The sequence below is a fragment of the Haliotis rufescens genome, unplaced genomic scaffold (assembly GCF_023055435.1).
Source record: "Haliotis rufescens isolate VD_foot unplaced genomic scaffold, xgHalRufe1.0.p SCAF_9, whole genome shotgun sequence".
Taxonomy (NCBI): domain Eukaryota; kingdom Metazoa; phylum Mollusca; class Gastropoda; order Lepetellida; family Haliotidae; genus Haliotis; species Haliotis rufescens.
The window spans coordinates 29,068,009-29,089,967 of record NW_025964383.1 but is presented as its reverse complement, the minus strand read 5'-3'; the positions used below and the strand labels follow the sequence as shown (position 1 = coordinate 29,089,967).

Genomic DNA, 21,959 nt, shown 5'->3' with positions numbered 1-21,959 from the left:
ATCATGAACTGAGGCTTGTGTAGGTTCTACGTACAATCATGAACTGATGATTATGTAGGTTCTACGTACAATCATGAACTGAGGCTTATGTAGGTTCTACGTGCAATCATGAACTGAGGCTTATGTAGGTTCTACGTGCAATCATGAACTGAGGCTTATGTAGGTTCTACGTACAATCATGAACTGAGGATTATGTAGGTTCTACGTGCAATCATGAACTGAGGCTTGTGTAGGGTCTACGTACAATCATGAACTGAGGCTTATGTAGGTTCGACGTACAATCATGAACTGAAGCTTATGTAGGTTCTACGTACAATCATGAACTGAGGCTAATGTAGGTTATACATGCAATCCTGAACTGAGGTATATGTAGGTTCTCTGTACAATCCTGAACTGAGGTTTATGTAGGTTCTCTGTACAATCATGAACTGAGGTTTATGTAGGTTCTCTGTTCAATCATGAACTGAGGTTTATGTAGGTTCTCTGTTCAATCATGAACTGAGGCTTATGTAGGTCCTCTGTACAATCATGAACTGAGGCTTATGTAGGTTCTCTGTACAATCATGAACTGAGGTTTATGTAGGTTCTCTGTACAATCATGAACTGAGGCTTATGTAGGTTCTCTGTACAATCATGAACTGAGGCTTATGTAGGTTCTCTGTACAATCATGATTTGAGGTTAATGTAGGTTCTCTGTACAATCATGAACTGAGGTTAATGTAGGTTCTCTGTACAATCATGAACTGAGGTTAATGTAGGTTCTACGTACTATCATGAACTGAGGTTTATGTAGGTTCTCTGTACAATCATGAACTGAGGTTAATGTAGGTTCTCAGTTCAATCATGAACTGAGGCTTATGTAGGTTCTACGTACAATCATGAGCTGAGGCTTATGAAGGTTCTACGTGCAATCATAAACTGAGGTTTATGTAGGTTCTACGTACATTCATGAACTGAGGATTATGTAGGTTCTACGTAAAATCATGAACTGAGGTTTATGTAGGTTCTGCGTACAATCATGAACTTAGGCTTATGTAGGTTCTACGTACAATCATGAACTGAGGATTATGTAAGTTCTACGTACAATCATGAACTGTTCGTCATAACCGATCCTCCTGGTTCTGTCACTGTCCAGCTTGTTGATCAGGAAGGTCAAGAAGAACGTGACTGGAGAAATACACAAATACGACAGACTTAAACAGTGTACAGTTTGTTTGTTTGTTTGTTGTTTACCGCCGCACTCAGAAATAGTCCTGCTATATGACGGCGGTCTGTAAATAATTGAGTTTAGACAAGACAATCCAGTGATTGACTTTATGAGCATCGACCTACTCAATTGGGATACGATGACGTGCATCAACCAAGTCAGCGAGCCTGACCACCCGAATGGCAGTCTCCTCTTACGACAAGCATAGTCGCCTCGAACGGCAAGCAAGGGTTTCTGTAGACCTATTCTGTATCTATTCTGACTCAGCTTGTTTTTATCCTTGGATGTGTGTATCGTATTTTTTTTTATTCATTCGTACATCAGTTAGGCGTGTAACTAGATTATCCAGTCAGTAAGTGGGTGTTGTTTTACGTCGCTTGAAGCAAAATTCCAGCAAAATCACGATGTATAGAAATGGTAATAAAATAGATTGTGGATGGACCGTACCGAACCATCTAGGTGGGTACGACTGTAGGTCTCTACTCACTGAGGAATCTATACAGCAGGCAGAAGAAGACTGTCCAGAGCACGAAGCCCGTGTGCCACATGTGGTTCTTCTTCCTGACCATGGCCAGACCGAGGAAGAGGAAGATGATGATTTCATTGGCGGTGCTGATGGAGAAGAAAGAATGAGGCATTGAGAATATACATGAGTGAATGAGTTGGGTTTGACGCCGCTTTGAACATTATTCCATTTATATCACGGCGTGTTAGCGGAAGGAAAGCTCGACACATGTCTCAGACGTTCCCCAATTTTTGGTGAAACCCATGAGCGTGGTGCTGACAAACCTAGAAACATTATCGGGGCGAACCGGGATTCAAACCCACGGTTACTGGCGTTTCTGAAGGACGCCACTCTGCACAGCGAGTTGCGGTGACTCAGACGTCTGGGCTACCCGTGCCCCCAAGCACGAACATGAACTCACCATGTGGACAGCAGTTAAGTGTCGTTAGGGTATCTGATTGCTAATTGAGTATGATACAAAAATTCCAGACCGCCTCCGTGGTCCAGTGGTAGAGCATCCGCCCAGAGAGCGGAAGGTCCGGGGTTCGATTCCCGGCTGCGTTATACCAAAAGACGTTAAAAGATGGTACTTCTTGTTGTCTGGCGCTTGGCATTAAGAGGCTAAAACAAGGACTGGTGGGCTCGGTGTCAGTATATTGTGTCTGAGTGGGGTATTCATGTTAAACTGAGGCATGGTATCTCAGTGGGCTAACACTATAAATCGGCATCAGTCTGGACAGCCACACACACACACACATAAGTGCATGCACGTCGCTATATAAGTGCAATAAAATTGGACGCGACGTTAAACCCCATTTCACCTCAACTCTCAATCATGAATGTAAAGGAAGTTGAGAAAAATACGTTCGAACGGAAGTGTCACACTTACACGGAAGCAAACATGTTCATAGGTTACAAGAAGTCAGTTCTCTTGTTACAGGACCCCCATCCTTCTAAAGCATCTTGACAAAGTGAGTGAGTGAGTTGGGTTTAACGCCGCTTTCAACAATATTCCAGTTACGTCGCGGCGTATCTTGACAAAGACGTATGCATCCGGAATTGTGGTACATGTACTATGAGTCTGTGGCCTCTCAGCATCAAGAACTAAAGAACACGGAATGTTCCTGAAGACAGCGAAACTATCAGATCCTTCACTGATGTATCTGTATCGTGTACCACACGCTGTGTGAGTATTGTTTTACGCCGCTTTTAGCAATTTGTCGGCAATATCACGGCGGGAGAATTGGGCTTGACACATTGCAACCAGTGACCCACGCAGACACGTGCACTTTCGTAATTGCTTAGAGTGAGTGAGTATGGTATTACGCCGTTTTTGGCAATATTCCAGCAATATCACGGAAATTGGCTTCACACATTGTACCCATGTCGGGAAAAGAACCCGGGTCTTCGGCGTGACGAGCAAACGCTTTAACCACTAGGCTACCCGACCGTCCCCGTAATTGCTTAGAGCGGCTTTTATATTGATCAGGGTACCCTTATACAAAACAACCTCAGCGCTACGACTGTCGTAAGACTATGTTAAGGTATGGTTAAGGTGAGTTACGATCGCCTTAGCTCTAAGATCGCTCTGTACAACGAACCCTGGAACATCCTACAAAAAACACATGTTTCACTGACTCCTTTCCCGTTATTGGTGTAATTTGGAAATTTAATTATCCATTCATTATCTACCCTTGCACAATAGTCCGGATAAACGGGTTTTCCCGTCTTTTATATTCTTTCGAGTTCCTGACCTGATGACCTTGGTGAAGTATGTGACGGTGGTCCTGGACTTGTCGCTGATGTTGTGGAAGGCGTACTGGACCTGGACGAGGCCGCAGCCGATGATGCTGATGATACCGGAGAACTCAAACAGCTCCGCCAGCAGGAAGCCCAGGTATGCCATGGTGTACACGATTAGGGGCTGGGCGACTGGAATAGCATCGTGTGAGTGAGTGAGTGAGTGAGTGAGTGAGTGGGTGGGTGGGTGGCTGAGTGAGTGGGTAGGTGGGTCAGTTAGAGAGTGAGTGAGTGGATGGGTGGGTGGGTGAGTGAGTTGGTAGGTGGGTGAGTTAGAGAGTGAGTGAGTTGGTGGATGGGTGGCTGAGTGAGTGGGTAGGTGGGTGAGTTAGAGAGTTAGTGAGTGGGTGGGTGGGTTGGTGTGTCGGTGGATGGTCGGATGATTTGTGAGGAATTCGGAAAGTGACACCGGGTGTTACTGATGAACGCTGTAAGCCAAGACATGGACCTTCGATACTGAGTGTATATGAGTCGAACCAACGACTAGAGGAACCTGGCAATCAAGTATATCAAAGATTTCTGTTTGTGTTAGATTGTGTCAGTGTGCGTACATTATATCGTAACTCAGGTAACATGTCCTAGTGATCATTCATTACATCATTCCCAATGTGCTTTAGCCGTAAAGGAAGGAAAATGACAAGTTAATCAAGTTAATCAATTAGGCAAAACTGACAAATACTGTTTTCAAAGGGGAGTCTGAAATTTTTTTTGTTAAAGAAGGTAATTGGTTTTACTCTCTCTTATTTGCTTACTTTTCACGTGTCTGGTGTATTTCGTCAAGACTGCTGTCACGACCCCTGCGAGAACACCCAGAGCAAGGCCGCCAAAACACACCACAAAAAACTTCAGGATACCAAGTCCAATCTGTGTGGAGAACGCAGGCGCGAATAAGGGAAGAGATCATATGTTTCACATACATTTGCACGAAACATTCAGACCAAAAAGTAAGGATACCCTTCCATGAACTGTATTTGTATACGCTTATATCTAGTACACTAACTTACATCACAGTGTGATCGTATCGTGTCGCCACGAGTAGTTATATATGCATGTGTGAGTATGTGTGTGTGTGAGTGTGTGTGTGTGTGTGTGTGTGTGTGTGTGTGTGTGTGTGTGTGTGTGTGTGTGTTGTAATATATTGCCTCACTGAAGGCTGTTATTAGACGTTTTATCCGATTAACAAAAACCGTGGTACTAAGACCGCTTTGTGGAACGAACTGTATGTTGCTGTGTGAATGTATGACCTGATACAGCAGTAGTCTTACCTGTTCTCCGTTCACAACTTGACCTGATGAGACGAGGTCGTTGTATGTCTGCATGACCTGATACAGCAGTAGTCCTACCTGTTCTCCGTTCACAACTTGACCTGATGAGACGAGGTCGTTGTATGTCTGCATGACCTGATACAGCAGTAGTCCTACCTGTTCTCCGTTCACAACTTGACCTGATGAGACGAGGTCGTTGTATGTCTGCATGACCTGATACTGCGGTAGTCTTACCTGTTCTCCGTTCACAACTTGACCTGATGAGACGAGGTCGTTGTATGTCTGCATGACCTGATACTGCGGTAGTCTTACCTGTTTTCCGTTCACATCTTGACCTGATGAGACGAGGTCGTTGTATGTCTGCATGACCTGATACTGCGGTAGTCTTACCTGTTCTCCGTTCACATCTTGACCCGATGAGACGAGGTCGTTGTATGTCTGCATGACCTGATACAGCAGTAGTCTTACCTGTTCCCCGTCCACACCTTGACCTGATGAGACGAGATTGTTGTATGTCTGCATGACCTGATACAACAGTAGTCTTACCTGTTCCCCGTCCACACCTTGACCTGATGAGACGAGATTGTTGTATGTCTGCATGACCTGATACAGCAGTAGTCTTACCTGTTCCCCGTCCACACCTTGACCTGATGAGACGAGATTGTTGTATGTCTGCATGACCTGATACAGCAGTAGTCTTACCTGTTCGCCGTCCACACCTTGACCTGATGAGACGAGATTGTTGTATGTCTGCATGACCTGATACAGCAGTAGTCTTACCTGTTCCCCGTCCACACCTTGACCTGATGAGACGAGATTGTTGTATGTCTGCATGACCTGATACAGCAGTAGTCTTACCTGTTCCCCGTCCACACCTTGACCTGATGAGACGAGATTGTTGTATGTCTGCATGACCTGATACAGCAGTAGTCTTACCTGTTCCCCGTCCACACCTTGACCTGATGAGACGAGATTGTTGTATGTCTGCATGACCTGATACAACACCACAGTCACGCCATCTGTGTACGACAGACGTTACACATTATGGTAATACATACATGGTAAAGTACTCACGGAAATGAAAAAAACCCTGTTTTTTCGATCTCAGAGTTAAAATAAATGCAGTAAATATACAAAATATATAAATATTCAAACAACTCAATTAGTACGAATTGGGCCTTGGCACAAATACAGCGTATCAAAGGTTTTTATGTAAAAGTGTGTAAAAATATGAACAAAATATTGTGAAACTGAACATAACCTTGACGACAGGTGAAAACAGGTGCTTGAAACCCACGTGCATGTAATTTGTCAGTGGTTAGTGATTTGTGAGTGGCATTGTGGGATAGTGAATCATCGTCAAAATGTCAGAACGTAAAAGTAACATATTCCCTTCTCAAACAACTTACATGTCATTATTATTATGTACATAAACATAGCTGTTATTTTTGTTGTTGTTTTGATAACTTTTTTCCAGGCTAATTTGCATAATGCCCATAGCCTGTTTCTTCCATGTCAATTTGGACTTAGTTTTATTTTTAAATGTTGAAAGTGCCTACAAATTACCTCCTGTAAAGTACATTTTGTATTGAGCTGAGATAAAACTAGCAAATCCAGACTAGTACGTTTCCAGTTGTTTTGTTATTTCGTATTTACATCTACGTAATGCTTTCAGTAGTCTTCCCCTGTCTATTAAACAGTGTATAAAATTTTAAAATCAGTCAGACAACCGGACTGGCAACATTGCAAACTTACCAAACCAGATAAAATGTTGCCAGTCCAGAATTTCCTAGACTAACGAACACAAGTAACAAAAGGGTAAAAATAAGTGAGTGAATATGGTTTTACGCCGCTTTTAGCAATATTCCAGCAATATCACAGCGGGGAACACCAGAAATGGGCTTCACATATTGTACCCATGTCGGGAATCGAACCTGGATCTTCGGCGTGACGAGTGAACGCTTTGACCACTGGGCTACCCTCACCGCCCCGGTTAAAATAAGAATATCGGTGGTACTGTTAAATGTTAGTTCTCAGAAAATAACAATAAACTGGATTGTCATCTCATTAACTTTAACTCCCGACCATCGGGCGTGCAACTTTTCAAAACTGACCGTCCGATAAAAGAAAACCCAGGCCGTTTCGAACTGTCGGGCAGGCGGGTATTTTAAACACTGCAGAGGATGAATTCTATGACATATGTTCATACAGTGTATAAATTCCCCTTAGGAGAGTCACAGGTATACATTATGAGGAATCAACTTTGCATTTTAAGTGTTAAATATACCACTCAAACAAGTTAAGGATTCTTTCATATTACCACAGCCTGTGAAGATCCGGGGTAGAATAGGTCTTCAGCAACCCATGCTTGGCGTAAAAGGCGACTATGCTTGTCGTAACAGGCGACTAACGGGATCGTGTGGTCAGGCTCTCTGATTTGGTTGATGCATGTCACCGTATCCAAATAATGCAGATCGATGCTCATGATGTCAATCACCGAGTGTCTGGTCCAGACTCGATTATTTACAGACCGCAATCATATCGCTGGAATATTGCTGAGTGCAGCGTCAAACAACACACATCCAAACAAACAAACAATCAAACATAGTAACACGTTTAGCAATACTATAAATATGAAAGAATGAAGTGGTCATTAACTTTTTTTTGTAATATGTTTATAATCGGTATTTAAACACTCGAGGATTATCTAAATCTACCAGCAGACAACACATAACGCCGGGGGACATGAAGACTTGGTCTTACCGTTCAGCAGAGATTCTCCGAATACCAGGAAATACAAAACATTGTTAACACCTATTTCCTGGAACACAGCCAGTACCTGAAACACAAGCATTTGTATTCGATGTCAGTTTTAGCAATGAAATTCAAGTTTTGAAGTGACAAGCATATTTAAAATTCGCTGGGTCCATTAGACGAGCTCAGTCTATGTCGAAGCTCAAACATATTATCTGGATCATCCGAATATTAGTCATCATCCGATTTAGTCAAAAACAATATACGTAATGCCGAACTGCGTATGTTTGGACGTAGTATAAATTGCCCTCTGGGCTAAATGGCGGTTTTAAAAAGGCTGATTTAGAGACTATGTTTAAATGAGATCCGAGATCTGTGAGCACATAATCGTAGACATTATGATGAGGTGACATAAATCACATCATAATTACTTCTACCTACCGCCACAGGGTCGACAGCGACGATGAGTGCGGCGAAGATGAGGATCTGTATGAGAGTGAACTCGAAGGGGAAAACCCCCATGGCCCCGCTGATGGCTAGGCCGTATAGAGTGAGACCTGTAGACATTCGAGGAGGTACAAGTCAGAGTGAGTGAGTATGGTTTTACACCGCTTTTAGCAACGTTCCAGCAATATAACAGCGGGGGATATCAGGAATGGGCTTCACACATTGTACCCATGTGGTTAATCGAAACCGGGTCTTCGGCGTGATTCGCGAACGCATAAACCAGTTGGCAACACCCTAAAATTCAGAGATCTTCACGATTTGCAGGGAATTGCCAGCGTTTAACCAGTGATGAGAGCAGTATCAACTCGTCTTGACCGGTTAGAAACACTTGCCTGTTTTTGTCAGTAAATGATTTCGAATATGCCATTTAAGGATGACCTAAATCAAGTACTGTCATTGTTTAGGGTACGACTCCGAGAGTTCTCACCACATCGGTTATAATACGTTTTTGTTTTCAGCAATATTCCAGCTAATTTATATGACGTCTTTCTGTAAAATAATCGAGTCTGGCCCAGAGAGCCCAGTGATAGACGCAATTGGAATACGATGACATGCATCAACCAAATCAGCGAGCTTGTCCACTCGATCCCGTTAGTCGCCTCTCACGACAAGCATAGTCGCCTTTTACGACAAGCATGGTTCTAACACGGATGGCGGGTGTATCCTAATGTTGCATCTGAGTCGAATTTTTTCACGCGGATAAAATGAAATTGCTAAACAAATACAGAAAGTAGAATTCGCCGAAACATTATGAGATATTCTATGTGGCAGGTTCGTGAAACTACTCACCTAGGGTAAAGAAGGCGCATATGGTACCCTGAAACACAAGTGTGTGAGTGAGTTTTACGTCGGAACACTATATCTAATCAGTGAGCAGCAGCGTAAGGTATTACAACCCTCGCCTGGTGACACGACGCACCAGGTCTGCTCAGGTGGTCAACAAGTCCAGTTCTGCTCACGCTCAGCAGCCATCTTGTCCGAATGACGTCACTTCACTATCATAGCATCACATTAAGTAAACCAAATGGTACTGAAATGACACAGTGTTCCCAGTATCAAAAGCGTATCAATCTTGAACGCCCCGTTATACCTCATATCACTGCACCTCACCTCACCCAGTATCAACGATACGTGTGACTTTAAGTCCAGCAACTGGCACGGAAATGATACCCAGGTACCCAGTATCAACGATACGTATGAAAACACGTCATGTTGTAAAACGTCATCATGCAAACTTATTAGATGTTGCATAACTTTGAAGAACTCACAATCACAGCAAAGAGGAGGACAGATCCGATGTTGTCAGCAAACGTCCTGTCATGGAGGCTGAAGGATGATTCCAAGATGATTCTGAAAACACATATTGAAAAAACCGTAAGCAATTTCCATCCTCAAGAATGCACAGTGCCAATGGGCAAGTAGTGTTCTGTATTATTCGTCTGTAGTGAGCTGCAGTTAGATGTATTGGCCTGTATCGTGCAGTAATTATCTGTTTCGTGCAGCATTGTCTGAGCATTGTGGTGAGTTCTGTATACTTTAATGTGCTGTAGTGAGCTCTGTTTGCTTTAATGTGCTGTTGTGAGCTATGTATACTTCAATGTGCGGTACTGAGCTCTGTATACTTTAATGTGCTGAAGTGAGTTCTGTATACTTGAATGTGTTGTAGTGAGTTCTGTATACTTCAATGTGCTGTAGTGAGCTATGTATACTTTAATGTGCTGTAGTGAGTTATGTATACTTTAATGTGCTGTAGTGAGCTCTGTATACTTTAATGTGCTGTAGTGAGCTCTGTATACTTTAATGTGCTGTAGTGAGTTCTGTATACTTTAATGTGCTGTAGTGAGTTCTGTATACTTTAATGTGCTGTAGTGAGCTCTGTATGCTTTAATGTGCTGTAGTGAGCTCTGTATACTTTAATGTGCTGTAGTGAGCTCTATTTGCTTTAATGTGCTGTTGTGAGCTCTGTATACTTCAATGTGCGGTACTGAGCTATGTATGCTTTACTGTGCTGTAGTGAGTTCTGTATACTTTAATGTGCTGTATTGAGTTCTGTATACTTTAATGTGCTGTAGTGAGTTCTGTATACTTTAATGTGCTGTAGTGAGCTCTGTATACTTTAATGTGCTGTAGTGAGTTCTGTATTCTTTAATGTGCTGTAGTGAGCTCTGTATACTTTAATGTGTTGTAGTGAGCTCTGTATACTTTAATGTGCTGTAGTGAGCTCTGTATACTTTAATGTGCTGTAGTGAGTTCTGTATACTTTAATGTGCTGTAGTGAGTTCTGTATACTTTAATGTGCTGTAGTGAGCTCTGTATGCTTTAATGTGCTGTAGTGAGCTCTGTATACTTTAATGTGCTGTAGTGAGCTCTGTATACTTTAATGTGCTGTAGTGAGTTCTGTATACTTTAATGTGCTGTTGTGAGCTATGTATAATTTAATGTGCTGTAGTTAGTTCTGTATACTTCAATGTGCTGAAGTGAGTTCTGTATACTTTAATGTGACGTAGTGAGTTCTGTATACTTTAATGTGCTGTAGTGAGTTCTGTATACTTCAATGTGCGGTACTGAGTTCTGTATACTTTAATGTGCTGTAGTGAGCTCTGTATACTTTAATGTGCTGTAGTGAGCTCTGTATATTTTAATGTGCTGTAGTGAGTTCTGTATATTTTAATGTGCTGTAGTGAGCTCTGTATACTTTAATGTGCTGTAGTGAGCTCTGTATACTTTAATGTGCGGTACTGAGCTCTGTATACTTTAATGTGCGGTAGTGAGTTCTGTATACTTTAATGTGCTGTAGTGTGTTCTGTATGCTTTAATGTGATGTAGTGAGCTCTGTATGCTTTAATGTGCTGTAGTGAGCTATATATGCTTTAATGTGCTGTTGTGGGATATGTGTGCTTTAATGTGCTGTTGTGAGCTGTGTGTGCTTTTATGTGTTGTAGTGATCTCTGTATACTTTAATTTGCTGTTGTGAGCTATGTATGCTTTAATGTGCTGTAGTGAGCTCTGTATGCTTTAATGTGCTGTTGTGAGCTCTGTATGCTTTAATGTGCTATAGTGAGACGATACTCACGGAGGAAGAAGATACTCACGGAAGAAGGTACTCACGGAGGAAGAAGATGCTTACGGAGAAAGAAGATACACACGGAGGAAGAAGAAGGTACTCATGGAGGAAGAAGGTACTCACAGAGGAAGATACTCATGGAGGAAGAAGATACTCAATGAGGAAGAAGGTACTCACGGAGAAGAAGGTAATCATGGAAGAAAAAGGTACTCACGGTGGAAGAAGGTACTCATGGAGGAAGAAGGTACTCACGGAGGAAGACGGTAATCATGGAGGAAGAAGGTACTCACGGAGGAAGAAGGTTATCATGGAGGAAGATACTCATGGAGGAAGAAGGTACTCACGGAGGAAGAAGGTAATCATGGAGGAAGATACTCATGGAGGAAGAAGGTACTCACGGAAGAAGAAGGTACTCACGGAAGAAGAAGATACTCACGGAGGAAGAAGGTACTCACGGAGGAAGAAGATACTCCCCGAGGAAGAAGGTACTCACGGAGGAAGAAGGTACTCACGGAGGAAGAGGAAGAAGATACTCACAGAGGAAGATGGTACTCACAGAGGAGGAAGGTACTCACGGAGGAACAAGATACTCACGGAGGAGGAAGATACTCGCGGAGGAGGCACGGGGGAAGAAGATACTCACGGAGGAAGAAGATACTCACAGGGGAAGAAGATACTCACGGAGGAGGGAGGTACTCTCGGAGGAAGAAGATACTCACGGGGGAAGAAGATACTCGCGGAGGATGAGGAAGGAGATACTCATGGAGGAAGATGTTACTCACGGAAGAAGGTACTAACGGAGGAAGAATATATTCACGGAGGAAAGAGGTACTCACGGAGCGAGATGGTAGTCATGGAGGAAGAAGATACTCACGTGGAAGAAGATACTCAGGGAGGAAGAAGATACTCACAGAGGAGGAAGGTACTCAGGGAGGAAGAAGATACTCACGGAGGAAGAAGATACTCACGGGGGAAGAAGATACTCACGGAGGAGGGAGGTACTCACGGAGGAGGAAGGTACTCATGGGGGAAGAAGATACTCACGGAGGAAGAAGATACTCACGGAGGAAGAAGATACTCACGGGGGAAGAAGATACTCACGGAGGAGGAAGGTACTCAGGTAGGAAGAAGATACTCACGGGGGAAGAAGATACTCGCGGAGGAAGAAGGTACTCACGGAGGAAGAGGAAGAAGATACTCACGGAGGAAGATGGTACTCACGGAAGAAGAAGGTACTCACGGAGGAAGAAGATATTAACGGAGGAAGAAGATATTAACGGAGGAAGAAGATACTCACGGAGGAAGAAGGTACTGGAAGAAATCATGGGGTGAGAAGAACTCCGGCATGTAGACAGCAGCTCCCGAATATCTGGAAGAAATACAGTATAATAATCTAAACGTCAATTGACAAATCTGTACCATGTAACTATTAAACCATGTTCCGGTATCGAGTCGTGCATGCACTTGTAACAACGACGCTTAACACGGCAGCTGGGAATACACATCGCCCATATGAACATGAACTCGAGGTGTATGATTAGACTAACAATAAGTCCAGAAATAAAGTTATCTTATTTAAAATATATATCTACAAAATATAAAAGTTAAATCGAAATGTAGCCGAGAACAATGCTTAATTTCCAAAAGATGAGAAGACCTATACTTGCCAAATCATTCCAGACTTGAGACGGATTCGTTTTTTTAATATATACTCTTGGCGACAGACTATTGTATAATCGATGCATCGAAATTGCCCATGGTCCGACGGCAGTTATAAAGCTATCGACAGAATCGAAAGACTAATAAAATGAAAATAAATCTGTTAATCATTTATTTATCTATTCGTTTGTATGCAAAACACACCTTGTTTGAATCACATGTATCCATTCAGAATATGTTCACATACTTGCTGATGTCGAAATTGTGCGACTAAGTCTAATCTATGGGAACAGTCGGTGTCATCACTGACTTTCAGTGGTCCATTCACATAATTTTAACCTCCAGTTAACCTTTTACGCCAATGGAATCTGCAAAGATGACTTCGACTACAGCCCGTAAATGACACAGAAATATGTTATGCACTCTCATACCTTTCTATGTTCTGGAAGAATTACAAACAGGGCATGCTTGCCGTAACTAACGGGACCGGGTGGTCAGACTCGCTGACTTGGTTGATGCATGTCATCGTATCCCAATTGCGTGTATCGATGCTCATGTTGCCAATCACTGAACTGTCTGGTCCAGACTAGATTATTTATAGACCGCCGTCATATAGCTGGAATATTGTTGAGTGCGGCGTCAAACAACAAACAAACACAGTTCATACCCAAGAATACATGGGACCTAACTCTTCCACAACGATATAAACCCAATAAAGCGTTGTAAAATAGTATCTTGATGTCATCAGCGATAACTCCTGCAGTACTAATTGAGGTTAATTAGCAAGGGTTAATTAGTGTTTATTTATAGCACGACTCTCGTGCTGTACGTTCTACGTTCGAACCCACGTGTAGATACATTTCGTGTAAATATTTTACATTTCTGTTTGTTTTAAAAACTAAAAGAACATTGTTTTGGATTAAGTTCATGAATGTATAATTTGGTATGTCATACTTTATTATCGTCGTTTTATATTGATGTAATCGGAATGTAATCATTTGAAGTGTATTTTGCGCTATTACCTGTTGTTAAAAAGTGCCACAAGAGGCGATATAGTTATGCATGAAATAATTATACAAGCACCGAGTCGAAACATCAGCTAACAAACTAAATAAACAAAGTTTTGAATTGAGGAAAACTATTTATTTACGTGAAGACATGAATAATATAATGCATTGTGCTAATCTTTAACAAAAGGATGTCACATGTCCTAAACACATAAACAGGTCTGCAAACATCAGTTCAGTTTGCTGGCCATCTCCATAAGTTTTGCCCTTGAAGTGGACTTCGTTGACACATCATGAGTTTGCAAAAAGTCACGGAGCCCCGAAACTGAAAGTTCACTCAAATTGACATCTTGAGTTGGTTGAGATGTAATTTCTTTAGTGATGTTTGACCTTTTACCCTGTCTCACTTCATTTATCGTATCTTCCCAATACACAAGCTTCCTTTTGGTGTATTGGCGCTTGACTCGATTTAAATCACTATGGTTCTCCATTCGTTTCCTGACTTTCAGTGCCTCAACGGTTGCATCCCATTTATTTGATTTTTGCTGATGTATTTTTTTAATTTCATCATTAGTTTTTTCAAGGGCCTGACAACTGAAGTCACGGATTGAGCCATAGCGGTCAACAAAACCAGGGACATGGTAAACCAAACAGTGAATATATGGCGTTATTCGCATCTTTTGGTACAAATTCATTTTACACCCAATTGAAACGAATAACTGAACCCAGCTTCTCGACAGTTCAAAAACCTCAATTGCTGGGGTACCTGGAGTACAAATTTTGGAATAGGTTTCTGAAAAGTTTTGCCAAAGGTTGATGATGATGCTCTCGGTGTCAGGATTTAATTTGCCTCTAAGCTTTGCAGGTAGATAATTCAAAAGCTTTTTCTTTTCCTGACCCGAGAGACTTGTCCAATTGAGTTTTTTGCTCTCTCTCTCTTCCCAAACAGAAAATGAAACACCACAGGACCTGATACACTGTACTATCTCGTCAACATGTCTTGCCTTCTCTTTCTTTTCAACTAGACACTTATCCATGTCGCATGCCTCCACTATCAAATTCCTTTCTAGCACATCTGTTATCCTAAGTAGTAGATGCAACTCATCTCCAATGTAGTTCTGAACCTCAAGTTTTATAAGCGGGGCATGGAGAGCACCATTGGAACATTTGTCTGCACATTGTGTAATGTCCTCTACTGTACGCCTGAGTTCCCCTGTGTCATAGTAATCCCAGGCCTTAGTCACGTCGTGTCTATCATTCTTATGCACTTTGCACCAGGGACAAGCATAATTGCCAGTAGCGCCACCTAGGCCTAACATTGTTGAAATCATTTTCATGTCTGACGAGAAAAGAATGTCAATGCCTATCTCTCTGCAACCCACTTGGATATGACCCACAGTTACAATATCATTGATGTCATTAAACATTGGATAAAGACAGGATTTTAAACTATGGTAATCTTCTTTACATTGTACAATGGCAAGGGTATTTAAATTTAAAGATGATAATGTCTTGCCAGGCTCGACAATGTGGAATGTAAAGATGACAAAATTAGAAATCCTACTAACTTTGGTGCCATCCCCGCCAATATTAACACACACCTTATCTACGTCAGGATTATCTTTGATATGCTGCGCTACCTTCTTCCTGAGCTCACCCTTAAAGCTAAGCATTGCTCCCGGCACATTACCTGGCACACGTTGAATGACTACAGAAGACGACATCTCATTACGTGCCCCTACCACTGTGTGAGTTCTTGGTAATTCTCTGTAAATTTGGGAAATTTCGTGATATGCTGAGTCGCTTACGCCAAAACGATCCAAAACATTGACAAGGGAGCCCAGCTTTAGCTTTTCAGATTCTGACAAGTTGGAATAATGTTTTGGAGTTGACATCGGTAAACTGACTAAACTGTTTTTTGAACCGCTGGCTGTTGTTGTAGGCGTTAAACCGAATTCCTGAAGAAACGACTGAGTCCTATCAGATTTAGCTTGGTGTAGAGGTGTAGGACCTTGACCAGAGAGCGTGTGCCAAACTTCTTGGCAGTGTGATTCCTGCTCTACTCTATCGCCTAAAAACTCAGTAACTGTAGCATTACCATCCCCTTGAACACACAGTAGCTCACTTGAAAATACAGAAAAACAGTGTTTTTCACCCATAAAAAGTTCCCTTTTTCTGCCAGATTTATATTTAGTTTTCAATTTGGAGGACACTGAGCCACAAACACGTCCAATGTGTGTTTCCATCCTGTCTGTCTGACATAACTGCATGTGCTTTAGTTGAGTATTTACAATGGCTATGTATGATAGATTACCATAGCGACATTTTGCAGTATGGAGCTGTTTCAGAAATTTATGAGTAACAAACAAAGATATAGCAATTTTGTCAGCCCCTTCTAAATGTTTCTTATTCAGAAACGGACTGACCTCAGTGGAAAATGATAAAGAGTCCTTGAATTTCAAATTCTGTGCATACGTTATGTTGTCAGACATTTTGAACAAACAATTTAAGGTTATATACACTGTGGAAAAACTATATACACTATATACAAAAAGCCATAAGTTGTTTTGAGTTCATTTTCCCTTTGAAATGAAGGCTGCATCACAAGCTCTAGTGAGCACAGCAAACTGTACTGTCTCGACGGGGGTCTTCACGAGCAGCACACGACCATCACGGACCACCCAGGTGGAAGTCATCCTCACACGTGGCCAGGCCCTCACAGGAAAGTCCACACACGTTCCCTCTCCGTGGACGTTGACATGATACCACCAGTGGTCAGATAGAAAATGTTTGGTAAAATCAGCTTGCTGGAGATGCACCTTGCCATCAGAATGGTACACAGACCTAAACACGTCCAAAGGACACGGTAAAGAAAACCTGACTTCACGGGTTTTCAGACGTGCCTGGAATCCTCTCTCTACATCTCGAAAAAATGCAGATGTGGACAGGCATCTGGTTGGTGGAAAGACTGAATCAAATGGCCTGGCAGATGATGTTCAGGCTCCCAGGTGCAGTCCTCTATTGAGTAACCCTGCCATTGCACAAGATAGAGTACACCATGAAAACAAAATAAAGAATATTGAACATGTCAATGACTTACATTGATCTAAGCCAATACCATTTCATTTGCAAATACATTTCAATAATCAATTCATACACGATATGTCACGATAAAATGGTACGTAATGTGCACAGATTATATAATCATATTATGATAATAGATGTAATCAAATTACCCATCGTTAAGTCTGGTCTGTAGCGATTGAACTGCACAGACGTTTAAGATATTCCTGGTGTTCCTCCACCAGCAGTTGCGGTCGGTCACACAAAGACCGCCTTCATTACTTATTTCCTTTTTGTATACATTATAGTTATACTAAATCTATGTAAAGGGTTTTGATAAAAATACAGTGTTGATTGGTAATTTTAATCTACCAGAGGATAGTAATCTTAATATCAATGAATCTTTACATGACCTTTTTTTGCCAGACAATGCTTTAATTATATAATGCAAATATTACGAGATATCTGTTACAACTTTACTTACAAGTAAATGTAACTTTTAACCATATTCAGGATTGTGACACAATAAACTATTCTATTCTATTCTTAAGTTCTATTAAAAGCACTACTACTAATATTACTGTATTTCACCAAGGGCGTAAAGAGAAGTCCTTGATTTCACACAAGCCCAAGACTGAACGTGTGGTGTTTTAAATCCGTATTATCAAGTTTCAATGCCCCTATCAAACAATATACATTACGTAAACGCGACCCCATCTGGTGATATCGCCAAGGCGTGATATAAATGTATACAGTCCACTCGTAATACATCATCTGTTCGGTATTATGGGTTTGTTTTTATTTATTTCTTCTTGATAAGGTTGGAGATGGTCTTACTTGTATTACATTTACATATTGCTTAAATAACAAACACTTCATGAACCATCGTGGCTCTACCAAAATGTAACGAGAATGGAACTATTGACAAAACTGTTTCAGGAAATAATTAATCAAAGTATTGTTATATAAACATATTTCGATAAAATAGCATGTGATTGATCAATCCGTATCTTATAGTAATGAATTCCGATTCAATGAAAAAAATGTTTTTGAATGCTTTGATATAATAACACTATTTCATGTCAATTTATATGAAATTAATAGAATAACCATGTCTGAAAACCTCAACTATAATCTATAAGTATGGCGCTGCTTCAAATGTGCTGAACCATAAATCAAAACCTACATTTACGTTTTTTTTACGTGATGTTTTAAGAATTACACTATATCCTATTTATTTCACGTCATACGCTGTTGTTGTTTTATATAGTTAATATCTTAATTATATATTATCTGTTAGTCTGTGAATGCTCTGACGTATCTAGCCCAACACATTATGGTACCTTTTACTACTTACTAATAACTTGAGAGCTGTACACATTAAAACAAAAGCACAAATTAACTTTAAGTTGACCTACCTTTTGAGTTTTCTTCCTTTGTATCAACCGCTCCACACAGTACACTCCTGGAAGGGTTACGGTGTTGGTAAATCTGGAAGATCGGTCGCAGCTAAGTTGTTCTCCTTCATGTAGTTTCTTCCAGTCCGTGTGATTGCGTGCCCTCAAATCCATTCTCACTTATATATCGTATCGTTAGTAATTGCTAAGATAACAAGACGATTACCAAAATGACCGATAGCGTACGCAACAGGCACATGCATGATTTTTTATGCATCGCGCTTGCTTTTATACATACCTTTGACACACTGAGGTGAAGTGTCATATTGACAGCAATCTCTCAAATACGTACAACAAACCATGCCTTAAAATTTAAATCTTATCGTCATGTGACGAATGTAGCATTCTTTATTTTCTGTTTAAATGTTAGTCAACTGAAAACATGTTATTTTTAGTACAGATATATATTGGAAAATGTGTCCATTATTTTAATACGTGAAAGGATAAAACTACTTAAAACTTTTTTCAGTGATTTAGTTTACGATACTTATTTTACTGAACTATTATTTTTGGGTATGAACAAGTATAAAGTTTTAGATCTTGACATATGGATAGATATCAACTCGAATCCTAATATTCATACCGTGTTCCTTTCTATGTATTATACACGAGAGACAGGACGACGCCTCCCCCCAAATATAGGAAATGTTGTTAACAATAAGAAAATGTTAAGAAAGGCAAAAAAAATAATTACAAATTTTGCCAGTTAAATAACAAAGATTGACTTAAATTCCAATGCAGCTACGGATACTTTCGATATTTCCTCATCCCGATTAAATGTTATCTAACACAAATCCCTTCATTAATGTCCGGTCTTTCACAATGAGCTTAACGGTTTAACACCTGTTACATTGGGGAAACAAAAGATAAGGCAAGTAAAGGAAAGAGTCACTCTACACGTGTGATTACAGGACGTTTCTCCCTCTCTTATCTGCTCAAATGGCTTAATTAAATTGCATTAGTTTATCAAAACAATGTAATTAAAGGATATCCGATAGTTTTTGCAGGCAAAATATAATTTGTTCCGTAATAGAAACTAATTCGGATGGAGGTTTCTTACAGTTTAAGAATTGTATATAACCCAAAAATTTCTTTGAAATACAAACCAAAACAATTGCTCCTTCTTTGTCAATACATTCAATCATTACAACATATTGTTATTCCATGACGGTGATGTTATCATTTGATAGAAATCCGTATCTAAACAAACAACAACAGTTTAACAAGTATTTGCGTCATACAACACGATATCTGTTAAACATATCGGATCATTACGGTTACATTTATAAATCATTAACATGTTTATAACCTTACAATTCGTAAAATAATATACCACTGAGTCAAGAATTGTTTATATAATTTTCAATAAGTAAAGTAGGGAATTTTGAATAGAATTGCGCCATAACGACAAATAATTAAACACAGAGAGTACACTCATGACACGAAGCACCTGAAGACAGACATATAGATATATATGACCCCTATTGACCGCTTGTGCCCAGGTCCAAGGGAGCTAACCAGCCGGTGCCATAACTAACTGGGAAATATAGCAATCTCGAAAAATGTGTGTCATCTTTAAGCCTTTGTGGAAGAAACTTAGCATCCATATTTTTTGCTAAGTTTTGGAATAGTATCTGAGAAAGGTTTGATGAATAAGTAGATATGCGCGGAGTATATCTATGTATTATACTTAACAAGTTATACAGTGTCAAACTTTGTGATAAATCTGACAATTCTTCTTTCATTATGGTAACAGCAAAGAATAACAACCCTCTACATTCGTTTCAAGATGGAAGCCATTTACGTCCAAGTTAAAAATATATAGAAAAATTCTTTAGAAAGCTTACGGTAAGTAGAATACATACATAGGCGGGGAGATACTGTAACTTCTGTCTATTCTATTTTAAAAATTAAAAAAGAACCTAGTCCTTCTTTGCTATCATATATTGCACGCTCCGTTGAACAGGAGGCACAGCAGGCGACAGGCGTCCAATTCTTGCACATGATTCAACTCGTGTCGACTAAGACACGGATATTTTAGCAATCGTTAAACTTCGAATGCGTTTAGAACATTGCACTGACAATTTGATAATACTGCTACATTTACAACAGAATTATCTTCAGAGACAATGAGGCGTAATTATTCAAAAGCCTATCCCATTTGCATTTAGCTGTTCCCTGCACACTCTGACACATGTGACTGTAGCTCTGCCTTAAATAACTGGTAAAACTGCCTTCCTTTGCTTTTCCCTTCAAATCAAAGTGGACACCTAATTTCTCTTAAGCACGGAATAACCTGTCTTCAAAACGGCCGTCGTGTTGTAGGGACTATATGCGTCAGGATCTGGCGTTACCCGGTTTACATTGCTCTTATGCAATATCACTACTCCATTGCTGCCGGAGATATAATGTAGGGCAGCGGAATAAGCCGAGTGACCCCGAGTGGTCACGGCTACTGAAAATGTCACAACAGCCACAATCTGACACTGTCTTCACGACAGTGGTTTAGGTTTTAGTTTAATTTATTAATTCTCGAATCTGTGTCACATATCTACGGTTGGATAACCAAGCTTACACAATATGTCTACACAGTGTCGGTATCAGATGGCCGGTCTATAAGTCCCCACGCTGATACAGGACCTATTTTTTTTCTTCTGCGAAATTCGATACATGTTGATAAAAGGTTTGTGACGCACGTTTTTTGTCGACATAAACGGAACAGATTAACTAGGTGACTAAAGTACTCACAGAAATGAAAAAAAACCCTGTTTTTCTCAATTTAAAAATCGACACAAAGCGTTACGTAGCTGTAAATACGAAATAACAAAACAACTCGAAAAGTACTAGTCTGGACTTGCTAGTTTGATCTCAGTGAACAATACAAAATGTACTTTACAGGAGGTAATTTGTCGGCACTTTCAACATTCAAAAATAAAACTAAGTCCAAATTGACATAGCAGAAACAGACTATAGGCATTATGCATCTGTTCTCACCTGTCGTCAAGGTGTCATAGGTCACCTTGATCTACTTACACCTGGTTATGCCCTGTTTCACAATAGTCTGTTTTATTCACATTTTTACACACTTTTACGTGTAAAAAGGCATAAAAAACATTTGATACGCTGTATTTGTGCCACGGCCCAATTAGTACTAATTTAGTTGTTTGAATATTTACATATTTTGTATATTAACTGCATTTATTTAAGATCTGAGGTCGAAAAAACAGTTTTTTTTCATTTCCGTGAGTAATTTAGGGTCGCAGTCACAAATGTCCATCAGCACAGGGTGAAGGTCGTGCACTCGTGTGGTTTCATTGTGGTCGTATGTATATGACCTTGACCTTGAGTATGTCTGGAGTGACATAAAAGGTTACCTATTTCTGGGATACCGTTCCATAGCAATGAACCCTGTTGGCATCAAAGCAGTAACTACTACAGGCATCAACATGAACTAAATTATTTTTAAAACTAACAAATCCTAATTGTACAGACTTTTAACAGTTTATAGGGACAGACCATTTTTTTAGCCGGGGAGGGGGTATGGGGACTGGCTACAGCTGCGAAAGCAGATTTTAATAACATTTTAACTATGCGCCTAAATATAATAATAAAGGTAAATAACGTCTTGTCACAATGACATTGTTGGGCAGACAATTTCTTTTTTAACGGTC

The 21,959-nt window shown here is 40.4% G+C and overlaps 1 protein-coding gene across 5 annotated transcripts in view; it reads right to left on the bottom strand.

Moving 5' to 3' along the window:
* Positions 1-21,959, bottom strand: part of LOC124130808 (sodium/hydrogen exchanger 1-like) — a 64,041-nt gene that overhangs the window by 13,014 nt on the left and 29,068 nt on the right. For 4 of the 5 annotated variants that reach the window (XM_048390995.1, XM_048390997.1, XM_048390994.1 and 1 more), the window contains exons 7-16: positions 12,400-12,471; positions 9,307-9,388; positions 8,828-8,855; positions 7,973-8,088; positions 7,541-7,616; positions 5,324-5,796; positions 4,265-4,376; positions 3,467-3,644; positions 1,695-1,819; positions 1,085-1,167 (exon numbers count right to left, since the gene is read on the bottom strand). In XM_048390995.1, the coding sequence (XP_048246952.1) occupies positions 1,085-1,167; positions 1,695-1,819; positions 3,467-3,644; positions 4,265-4,376; positions 5,324-5,796; positions 7,541-7,616; positions 7,973-8,088; positions 8,828-8,855; positions 9,307-9,388; positions 12,400-12,471 (1,345 nt within the window). The remainder of the gene's footprint in view (positions 1-1,084; positions 1,168-1,694; positions 1,820-3,466; positions 3,645-4,264; positions 4,377-5,323; positions 5,797-7,540; positions 7,617-7,972; positions 8,089-8,827; positions 8,856-9,306; positions 9,389-12,399; positions 12,472-21,959) is intronic. The other variant, XM_048390998.1, reaches the window with a different exon arrangement.